Source organism: Nesoenas mayeri, assembly GCF_963082525.1.
Source record: "Nesoenas mayeri genome assembly, chromosome: 5".
In the NCBI taxonomy this organism is placed as follows: Eukaryota; Metazoa; Chordata; class Aves; order Columbiformes; family Columbidae; genus Nesoenas; species Nesoenas mayeri.
In genome coordinates this window covers 62,465,162-62,476,916 of record NC_137548.1, presented here as the reverse complement: position 1 = coordinate 62,476,916, position 11,755 = coordinate 62,465,162, and the positions used below count along the sequence as shown (strand labels likewise).

The 11,755-nt window shown below is 41.1% G+C and overlaps 1 protein-coding gene across 5 annotated transcripts; it reads left to right on the top strand.

Moving 5' to 3' along the window:
• Positions 1-1,794: 1,794 nt before the first annotated feature.
• ARL14EP (ARF like GTPase 14 effector protein) lies at positions 1,795-11,331 on the top strand. 5 transcript variants are annotated; one of them, XM_080345606.1, is made up of 5 exons: positions 2,105-2,116; positions 6,092-6,169; positions 6,734-7,240; positions 8,256-8,386; positions 9,837-11,331. In XM_080345606.1, the coding sequence occupies exons 3-5, from the start codon at positions 6,818-6,820 to the stop codon at positions 10,063-10,065; spliced, it is 783 nt and encodes a 260-aa protein (XP_080201732.1). In that variant the 5' UTR covers positions 2,105-2,116; positions 6,092-6,169; positions 6,734-6,817; the 3' UTR covers positions 10,066-11,331. The 5 variants fall into 5 exon arrangements, with proteins under 5 accessions (XP_080201730.1, XP_080201731.1, XP_080201733.1 ...); XM_080345604.1 differs by lacking the exons at positions 2,105-2,116; positions 6,092-6,169 and adding an exon at positions 1,795-1,905; XM_080345605.1 differs by lacking the exon at positions 6,092-6,169 and having other exon boundaries at positions 1,970-2,124.
• Positions 11,332-11,755: the final 424 nt, after the last annotated feature.

Sequence of the window (11,755 nt, the reverse complement as noted above, 5' to 3'; positions counted from 1 at the left end):
ATATTTGCCAAAGCCAAGATTCTGACACAGCTTCAGCTTAAGAACGATTCCAATGATACCAGGCCCGAAAGATGTTTCAATTGCTTTAACCACCTAAATCTACACCCAAATATTTTGGGTTCCCTTGCACTAATCACTACCCCAGCTCAGTCCCAAAATAGCTTATTTGTTTAGAAAGAGGTGTCAGCCGTTATTGTACTATCCATCAGCTGTGCCAAGCCCCAAGTAATGAATATGGTATTACTCAATATTCTGTTACTAAAATCAGCTTCTATGGCTCATGATTCTTTTTAGTTTCATGCCATCCCTTTCTGTATTTGCTCTGACTATACTTCAGCTTTCTTACTATTACCATCCACTGAAAACCTGCTGGAAAGCCTATCGGTGATTATTTAGTCACAAATGACTGGGGAGTGAACTTAAGCCTGTAGCATCACTAACTAGGTGGCCTTAATTTGCTGCTAATGATGTTATGGGACTGTGACATCCTAATGTGTTGTGGACAACAGCTTCAAGTGGGCAGAAACATATTGCAGGCTATCTCGCAGATTTTTTTGGTGTCATTTTGTCATGACTCAGCAATAGGTGGTTACTGTGCAGGACTGGAGCAACACAAAAGGCTCTATCCTGCCTTCAAAGAGGTTTGGAAAGAAGAGTCACATCCTCTAAAAAACTCTGGGTTGAACCCAGTCTAGAAAGAGAGGAACCTAAAGAAACAGAAGAAAAATACTCTCATCCAGCATTTTTTTCTTGTACATTCTAAAATTCTCAACAAAAACAGATAAACCAACTGTGCATGGGCATTAAATGGTAATTTAAGGCTTTTTTTTTCTTTCTAGCAACATTGTAACTTAAAACCAGTATCAGTATTACAAATTTAAGGTACTTATCAGGACACCTGTGCTCTGTGTAGTATCATTATTGTTACAAAAGGGTAGGTGGAGCGTGGTGTCACTACCCAGGCTGTAGAACAAATAAACACTAGTCGAAATTTCATACCTTCTCCCTGGAAAGATTCATTGTCCTGAAAACTCTATAGAATTTAATAAAATCAAAACAAACAAACAAAACCCAAACAAACAAAACCCAAACAATCAAAACCCAAACAATCAAACCAACCACATAAAAACACAAACAAAAATCAACAAAAGCAAACAAACACCAACAAACCACGTAAAAAGACAAACAAAAATCAAAAAACAAACAAAACCCACCTACTAACAGACTTTAGAGACACTCTGCTGACCATGAAACCAGGGGTTTTGTTTGTTTTGGTTTTATTCGGTTGGTTTGTTTTTTCTTAAACGAAGCAACAGATTTTCTGGATTTTTTTTAATTTAAAATAATTAACAGCTTCAGCATCACTGATTTCAGGGGCGGGGGACACAGTGACCTGAGGAACCTGGGGGGAAAGACACTCTAATTACCGGTTGCCCTAGTCTGTTAACAGAGCTTCTCCCCTGCGGGCGTGACCGCTCGGGCAGGTCTCGGTGCCGCCGCGTTCCCTGAGGAGCAGAGTGGGGTTTGCACAGCTTCACCCCCGCGTCCTGCACCCACAGCAACCGCCGCTCTCGGTGCGTTTCACCCGCTGCCACCGTTACCTCAGACCTTCCCGCCCGCCTCGCACTCGCCCCGAGCGCAGCGCGCGCGCACCGCCAGCCGCGCGCACACCGCCAGCCGCGCGCACACCGCCAGCCCCGCCCACACCGCCAGCCCCGCCCACACCGCCAGCCCCGCCCACACCGCCAGCCCCGCCCAGCGGCGCGGCACGTCGCGCACGAGCCCACGCTTGACCACGTGACCTGCACACCCCGCCCTTCCGTCCGCTTCCCCGGTGTCGCCGTTTCCCCACCTGCGCGCCGGAAGTGCCGCTCCGGGGCCGCCCGGCGGTTCCGCCGCTCTATGGTGAGCCGGGGGTCGGGCGGGTGAGGGGCGGTTAGTGGCAGTTAACGGCGGCCACACGGGAGCTGGGCGCGGGAGAAAATCCAGGGCAAGGCACCGAGGCGGCCTCCTGCCGCGGGAGGGACCGTGGGAGCCGGCGGGCCGGGGAACACGGGCTCAGCGGCACCGGGCCAGGTCTCGCCGAGGGAGAGCTCTCCGGTGCTGCCGAGCCAAGGTGATACCGTAAGTCGGGTCGTTGGAGAAACTTCTAAAATCAAGAAGCAGCGTAGAGGAAAGGGACCTGGGGGTCCTGGCGACAGCGGGGTGACCATGAGCCTGCACTGGGCGCTTGCGGCCAGGAAGGCCAGTGGTAGCTGGGGTGGATTAGAAGGGGCTGGTTAGTAGGTTCTGAGAGGTTCTCCTGCCCCTCTACTCTGTCCTGGTGAGAAGAGGAGACTGAGGGGTGACCTCATTAATGTTTACAAATATATAAAGGGTGAGTGTCAGGAGGATGGAGCCAGGCTCTTCTCGGTGACAGCCAATGGTAGGACAAGGGGTAACGGGTACAAACTGGAACACAGGAGGGTCCACTTAAATTTGAGAAGAAACTTCTTCTCAGTGAGGGTGACACACACTGGAACAGGCTGCCCAGGGAGGTTGTGGAGTCTCCTGCTCTGGAGACATTCAAACCCACCTGGACACCTTCCTGTGTAACCTCATGTGGGTGTTGCTGCTCTGTCAGGGGGATTGGACTGGATGAGCTTTTGAGGTCCCTTCCAATCCCTGACATTTTATGATTCTATGAAAATTCGCAGTTGGTTTTAGAAGCCAGCATCCTTTATTGACGCGTCAGCTCCCATGAGAATCATTTCTGCATAGTTGGGGTCCCAAACAATTCCCAGACACAGGTTATGCCCACCCAGATCATATATTCATCACGCTTCCAAGAAGTCCTTTGCACATGCATTATGTTCGTTTGTTATTCAGCTCATAACCTGCTTGCACTGGTGTCACCACCTTATCTTCTGAGAGCAAAAGCATTGTCTCCTCACCTTCTCCTGCTTAAGTCACAAGAATGGTATTTCTTAACACCTAAGAAGTGCCTAACACCTATGAACCTTATTCTGTTAGTAAATGCCTAAAATCTATAGTATGTTGTATAGACACATTTTATTACTAATTGCTGATTTCAGGTATCACAGGAGTTGGTGCTCCTTCCTCCAGCCTGGCACACTGTTCCCAACACACAGCCCCAGCTGGGGGCACTGGCTGGGTGAAGGTCTGTTGTGCTGTGCAGCTGCTGAACATCCAGCATAACATGTTCAGGTGTGGGGTCACATCTGCCATGGCAGAATTTCCCTTTCCCTTCCACTTCTTATAACGCAGTGGTGCTAGTTCAAACACTGTCATTTCCTGCATCCTTTGTATCTTCCAGCAGTCAGAAGCTAGAAAACCCTTGCTAAATCCCTGCTGGTGCAGCAGGCTAATTGTCCACAAGTGCTTTGCTTCATTGCTCCTCGTCACCGTCTTCTGCTGTAGTTTTAGTGTTTACTGCACCGAACACCATATTCTTGATTTCCCAGGTGTGAATACAAGCCTTCATTTAAGTACTTGGGTTTTGAAGCTCTCTCCTATTTACAGAGAAATTAAAGACAAAAAGCTTTGTTCTCCTTGCAAGAGGGACGAGGAAAGAAATGCCTCTGAAACTTCCAACAAGGATTCTTACAAATCAAGTGCATGCAAGGTGTAATTTATGTCACCAGCTCACTATCGTTTGAACAAACTGTGGTGATACACTTGATGTGCTTTCCCTCTGTTTAATATAGTGATATTTCAGGTAGTGCAGTCATCTGTCAAAACAGATGCCTGCCAAAGATAGCAGTGAAGTAATTCTTTTCTGTTTTATAGAAAACAAATTATTCTAGTTAGAACTTCTTCCAAGAGTTCTGATTTCTAATGCATCTGCAAGTATCAAAAATTCAGATCAGGTGTATATTGACCTAGGGTGCTTCCTCACCTACACACACCCCCACCTGTCTCAGCAGGAATCAGGCAAAAATCAGGCATTTTAGCATTTGAAGCAAGCTGGTATGCAGCCTACAAGCTACTTTGAGTTCAATTGTTATTAAACTGTTCACTCAGCAGCTGTGAGCTTTGAGCATACAGTTCCAGTTACTTTGGTTTGAAAGATAAACTTTGTGCACCTAATGAAAAAAGATTAGTTCTGAGTATAGCTGGTTCACTAAGATGGTAAGAGAGAAAAGTATAAATCATTCTAAGGCAGTACCGCAGTGAAAGTACATAAATAGGCAAAGGCACTGGAACTTTTATGTAGTAAAAGTTAACAGACCACACTTAGAGTTTAGCAGGCACTGAGAATAAGAATTTTTTCAAACTCCATTGATATGTATACTTCACTCATTATTTGTATTATTCAGTACAGAGTCAAAACTTCAGAAGAGGCCTTAGTTAACTTAGAATACAGAAATTTCAGTGATGAAGAGGTCAGATAGCCTAGAAATTTAGGACCGGACTAGTTCTAGTCCTTAAAATACAGAATTTAGGTTTTGACCTGAGAAGTCAGTGTTAAGTATTACAATACTCTCTTTTCAGAGAACTTGCAGAAAACAGAACTGCGTTTGCTTTATTTTCAGAATGAAGTACACACCCTTTTTTGCAAACTCAGGTGTTTATAACATTGTGCACCTCCATTCAGGACTCTTTGTGCCTCTGTTGTTCTTGCTTTAATTTAAATGTGAAAGCTGGAGCGTTCTTAACAATAGGCTGAGAAAACTTGTTTAAAAACAATTGTTCAGTTATACCCAGTTCTGTCTTGAATCAAATATAAAATTATACTTTAAAACAGGTTCACTGGCCTGAGTACAGCCTGACTATCATCTATATTTGGATCATTTAAATCACTAGACAGTATAGAATGACCTATGCAAGACCTTTAAGTTACTGTGCATACAGCTTAGTATATTGAAATGTGTTACATAATTGCATCTGATACACATATCTTTTTCAGAAAAACTGAAGTATTGCAATCAAGAGGATTTCTGCTGCAAAAATGCTCCAGGCAGTGACTTTTCAGAGTAATTTTCAGAAGCCTATTAACTCCTCACTGTTCTCTGTCAGAATTCTGCACTGCTGTGTTCATATTCCTGTCTGTTAGATAAACTTCCACATTCCATGTTATTAGGTTGCATGTGATGCTGTTAGCTTTTATTTTATTGAAAGTAGCATCCCAGAATTTTTCCATTATACAACTGGCTGTGACTTTTATTGATTAAAAAAAGCCATGTTGCCCTGCTCAGTGGTTTGCACAAATGACTGTGCTGTGCTTTAACCCCAGCTGGCAACTAAGCACTGCACAGCTGCTCATTCCCCACCATGCCATCCCTGTGGGATGGGAGGGACAATAGGAAGGGTAAAACTGAGACAGAAACTTGTAGGTTGAGATAAACAGCTTGATAATTAAAAAAATAAGTGAAAAAAAATTGTAAAAAACAAACAAACAAACAAAAAGGAAAATAGAAGCCCAGAAAAGCAAGCAATAAAGGTGAAAACAATTGCTCACTGCCAACTAACCAATGCCCAGCCAGCCCCCGAGCAGCAGCACCCACACCCACCTCCCCCCATTTTTATTGCTGAGCACAACACCATACAGGATGGAAAATCCCTTTGCTCAGTTGGGCTCAGCTGTCCCAGCTGTATCCCCTGCCAACCTTTTGGACACCTCCAACCTACTCACCAGCAGAGCAGTCTGAGCAGCAGAAAAGACCTTGACACTGTGTAAGCAACAGTGTTATCAACACTGTTTTCAGTACAAATACAAAACAGTCCCATACAAGTACTGTGTAAAAATTTAACTCCCAGCCCAAAACCAGTACACTGTGCTTTTTAATGTGTCTGGATTTGTCTTTGCAGAGCACCACATAGGTGAACATCAAGATGCCAGTTAGTTTGTATTCATTGTAATTAAGGTTCTCTGGAGTTTTGAAAGCAAATAATTCCGTTCTTTGGGTAGAAATTTGTTCTTTATGTTGCAGTAGAAAACAGTGCAAAATGGGCTCAGGCTCTGATGTTTTAGGGACAGCAGTGGATTTGCAAACTTTGGCATGAGTACAAAACCCCTCTGCAGTAGCTAACTTTGCATTTGGTAATTGTATTTGTGTTTAAATAACTGCGCAATATTTATATCCAACAGACACGGCACTCAGTTGGAGAGAGCTGCACACAGAGGGCACATGACCACAAGTGCAAACACCTGGAACCATCAGTCTTTGTGTGTAACACCACAGGCTGGTTCTCGAAAAGGCTCAGGTTGATTCTGTGTGTTGACCTGCACCTGGTAGCCATGAGAAGAACACACAGGAAAGCACTGCTGGGTGTGAATTACCAACTGACAGCCTGGGCAGCCTACCTTCAGCAGCTTTTTTTTCCCTAGAAGCTACTTAACCAGGATGGGTGAACTGTTTAGCCATCAGCACTCTGCCTGTGGGCCGTTTTTGCAACTGCTCTTTACTGGTAGGGGTTGTGCTGAGAGTGAGTCCCCAGGAAACCTATGAGGAGAGCAGGCTGCTGTCTGAACAGCTCATCCACCTCATACCTTGCTACCACACTGCTTTTGGGAAAGTAACACTACTAAACATTTTGAATTTGTACTTATTGTAGCTGGGAAAACTGTGTCTGAAAGGAAAAGAAGATGCATGGTTTAATTTCAGAATTAAATTCAGTGCATTTTTAGTCTTATCTAGACTAGGTTAGAATTTCTTTGCATGTTTTTTAAATTACTTAAACCTAGTCTGTCAAGCTTACAGCAGAACTCTGATTTTAATGTTTTCTCTAGGGTGATCTTCATAGAAACTACTAAAGACTTCAAAGAACACATTTTTGGCCAAAAAAGAAGTTAAATATATTCTGGTACAGTAAAATGGATCCTTGTTCCGTTGGAGTTCAGCTTCAGGCTACCAATGAATGCCATAAAACATACTATACCCGTCACACTGGCTTCAAGACCAAGCAAGATACATCCTCATCTGACCTACTGTTACTTCAGCTTAGGACTGGAATCACCCTTTCAGAGAACAATACAATCTGCTTCCACCATGCAAAAATCTACATCGAAAGATTTGAAGACTTACAAAAATCATGTTGTGATCCCTTTAATGTGCACAGAAAACTCTCAAAGAAAAACTTGCGTGCAATTGACTTAGATGATGCAGCTTTTCTAAGTGCCAAGTTTGGAAGACAGTTTGTACCTGGTTGGAAGCTTTGTCCCAAGTGTATGCAGATAATAAATGGAAGCATGGATGTTGAATCCGAAGATCGCCAAAGAAGAAAACTCGATTCGGACGTATGTATATGGATCAGTTTTCCCACCCCCCTTAAGTGCTGCAAGCTATTGGAATTGGGCGTCATACAAGTCCTGCATAAAGAAATTAAGGTTTTTTAATAGAATTATAAAAGTGTGTAGCTTTATAGATGTGTGGGAGTTTAATGTGTTTAAGCCTTTATTTGGAGTACCTTAAAAATCCTCTTCCCTAATATTATGGCCTTTTAAATTCAAATGATTGCATGCATGAGGGTGACTTAAAACTCCTAAGTTTATGTAAATACCAGACTGCTGCTGGTAATTTAAGCTGTTACTCAAGCCTTACATGAAACAAGCTCAGGTGCTTGAAACTGAACACTTCAAAGGTTGCTTCTAAGGATGCCAAGGGAAGCTACTTCTGGTTTAGTCACTTCAGTTAAAAAACCCACTTTTTCTAGCAGTTCATTACCAAGTGAACATGCATTGAGGTGAATTAAATGTACTCTTGTGGTATCTGAGCTGTGAATGCCATGGCATTTATTCAGGACCACTAATGAACTGGTGTGGGAGGATCATGCTTTGAGTGCTGAGTTTGGAATACAGCTTGTATGTTGTTGGATGCATCGTTCAAGATGTGTGCAAGTCATCAGCAGAAGTGCGGGCAGCCAAATCAGCAAGAGCTCACCCATAAATGCCCTGTCGCAAAGCAGAATTGCCTTGGAGGAGCTGTTGTCCTGATCAGTCCAGGGCTGGTGTCCAACTGGACTTTTCAGTTACATGCCAATATGATTAGGAGACTGATACAGGGTGAAATTTGAAAGCATTGATTAAAACTGCTACTATAAAGCTTGTATTGTTGAGTTTTGAGACTAGTAGAGTTCTCTGGTATAGAAGTTCTAAGACTTAAGTTTGTTCTTATGGGAAATCCGATGCTTAGAGTTGAGGTCAACAATCAACAATTTACCTAAGTTATTACAATATCCTGGCTTCACTGGCTATTTTCTTATGAACTTAGGTTTGTATTTGTAATTAAATGAGATTTTCTGTCTTTATTCAGGGGCGTACAGCTAAAGCTTTAAAGTCTCTACAGTTTGCTAATCCAGGACGACAGACTGAATTCACTCCTGAAACCAGTAAAAGAGAGAAGAGAAGGCTGCAAACAAAAAATGCATCATATAATTCAGACAGGTGAGGTCTTTCCTGGGTTTACATTAACTTTCACTTCAAAATAAAATAACCTTCATGGTCAGTGTCTCTGTAACACTATAACATTTTTTAAATGGATGTTTGTGTGTTTATTGATTGCTTTTTTGGTTTTGAGGATGTTAAAGCTCACTGTCATGACTGAGATAAACAAAACAGAGTACAAAGTGTTACCATACAGTCTGTATTTCAGGCAATTAGAATATAAACAAGTGTTTGGTAAGGTGTGACAATACTACACAGATTAAGCTATTAGTTTATGCACAAGCTGGAATTCTGATAATAGGCTAAGTTTGAAAACAGATCAAGTAGACTACACTTAAATGCTGGAGTTGTCATCTTTCAATAAACTCAGTGATTATACTTTGTAAACAAATATGTGCAAGTTAGGACTTCACCTTCCTTTTAAAAAAGGAAGTTGGTGTCCAAGTTAGAGAATACTGGATAACGAATTACAACCTTCTAATGCGACTAGTTTTAAAATCCTACTTTCTACAGAGGAAGGGTATACACAGCTGAATTTTGTATGTCATTTTCCACTAAAAGTTTGGACCAGTTCAGTCTTGTCCTAGTAGGAGGGTGATAGAAGTCCCAGCTTTGACGAGTCATACAGTGTTTGTTAAAATGTGCAAGAAAGATCACATTAATACCTTTCCGCTGCTCCCCATCTAAGTTTAACTTCACAAGACAGAAGCAGACACTAGATGTGCTATTCATAAGCCACACATCCTTTTCCCGTCTATTTGTTTCTTCTGCTCACTTTGGGCACAAGTTACAACCAGAGAAATGTTGATGAGATGTTAGGAAAACTTTTTCTGTGTATATAGTAAACAACAGATCCAAAGTGTTGTGGCATCCCTGACATTAGAGCTTTTCAGAACTCAACTAGATGCAGCCCTGAGCAACCTAATTTGAGTTGACCTAGCCTTGAACAGGAGGGGGTCAAACAAGGTGACTTCCAGGGGTCCCTTCCAAACAGTGTTTCTACACATCAACAGAACCATTACAGAGATGGATAATGATAAAACCATAAAAATATTTTAAAGTTAGCATGTGCACACCTTAATAATGCTACATAAGCTTCTTTGAATTACAGCTACACATTATGAAAGAAAAGTAAATTTAAGGGAGCATTTCCCATAATCTGAAAGGTAATCTGAAGTTCATATCATAAGAATATTTATAAGTGGTTAAATAAGTGTGCTATTGAAGAAATAAAAACTTGACATTTATTTATTTCTAAAGCACTATAGGGGAGATAGAATTAGGACTGAGAAATGTCGTCAAATACAGTAACATATATACATATTTTAAAGGGACACAGTGTTAAAATGGACACCTGAAGAAAGGAAACCTCTGTTCTCAACTGTTAGCAGCTTGGCATCAAAATAGGTGGATTTTTTAACATGGAAATATCTTGATTTTCCTTATACAGGCAACTTATACCAGCCAAGAGTAAAGTCTACGATAGCCAGGGACTCCTGCTTTACAATGGGATGGACCTCTGTGATTGTCTCGATGAAGATTGCCTGGGATGTTTCTACGCTTGCCCCAAATGTGGCTCCAACAAGTGTGGAGCCGAATGTCGCTGTGACCGCAAGTGGCTCTATGAGCAAATTGAGATAGAAGGAGGAGAAATAATTAGAAATAAGCATGTTGGTTAGTGTATATGTGTGTTGTTTATCCTGAGTATATATTTAATGCTTTAGTTAAACACAGCACATTCATCATTTAGTGGTTTAATGAAGACCATTGTAATTTATCATGATCCACATGATTAATGTGCTCACATTCATTTTCAGTATGATTATGGAAATAATCTACTACTATCTTTTCACACTTCCACCTTGTACTCACTCTTTTTAGTCATACAAGTAAGTTCTCCTAGAACAGTCTTTCACTGTATTTAAGATGCTGAATTTTCATGTGACATATCCTGAGCCACTCACCATCGTTCCATATACTGTTTTGTATAGCCTACCATCTCATTTTCCTTCTCTACTTCAGGATCTCATGCTTCGAATCTGCTTTATGTGAAACATCCTTGAAGTTCACAGTAAATTTACATGCAGTATCAATAAAGTTCTCTCTAGTATTAATAGCAAATGCTGTATCTTCTATAGATTATCCCAGATACATCTCATGAATTAAATCCTTTTCACTAAAATGGATTCAGAGGCATTTGGGAGTTCAGATCTCATCCAAGTTACTGGGATTTAAGATCAAATTATCCTTATGAATTCAATTCATTGTTAAAGTGTTCCAAAACTGTCAAGGCATTGAAAAAAAATATGTTGAGCTATTTAATTGTTGATACTGTTTTGTTGGTTTCTGTACAACACAATTTGTTATCAGTTGTTAATTCAAATGGACTAGTACTTCAACAGCCCTCTCCTCTTTTTGAATTTGTGCTTGTTTTTAAGGGAAATGTTCATATGCAACTGAAATGAATTTGAGTATCTGTTTCCAAACTAAGAATATCTAGACAACAATAACAAAGAGAGTTGAATTTGTTTGTTTGATGCAATATCTGTCCTCAGAACATTAAAATTTCACAGCATAACAAGATTTATGGAAAAGAGATTTTATAATGGAAATCTAAGTGACATCCGGTGTTATTCCTTGGTAATTTAGTTGTGTTTTGGGTAAATTTCCTACTTCTGTGATAGACTTGGAAGATCCGCATATTTATTAGGTCAAATTTATTCAAGAAAACTGTTAACTACTGATTTCTGAAGACTTAGTAGTTGTATAATCATACTATTTGTTTAGATTATATTTTAATAAGCTTTAGGAAGGTTGATCACTAAAATCCAAAGTTATGCTTTGAGTTTTACTGACCCCTGCTGGTCCTAATGAAGCAGAAGCATCAGCTTACACTACATTTTTGTTACATCTGCTACAAAAATAAACAGCCTTTCATTTCTTGGTCAGAACATTGTCTGTTCTTCCAATGGATGTCTCCCACGTAGGTCATATGTATCACAAGAACCATCATGTGAGTTTATTTAGGGAGAGCACAACGCTCTTTACATTCTATTCCAGACAGCAGCACCACAGATGAGTAATAGCCCTGGCTTCCCTGACATGCAAGTAGCATTTAGTACATTTTACTTTGTTGACTACAGAGCACACTTATCCTGACACAGCAATTCATCTTGTGTGCTTGATCCATATTTGGAGCGCTTTCATCTCTTAAGCAGCTGTTTGAATTAGATATGAATGGTTTCCTCCATGGGAGAGGGAAAATGCTGGTCCAGTGTTCTAATTTTTACGTATTTATTATTTTTTACATTAGACCAAAAAGTCAGCAGTACCCATTGTTACTAAACTGGACAGGCTTCCAACTGTTTG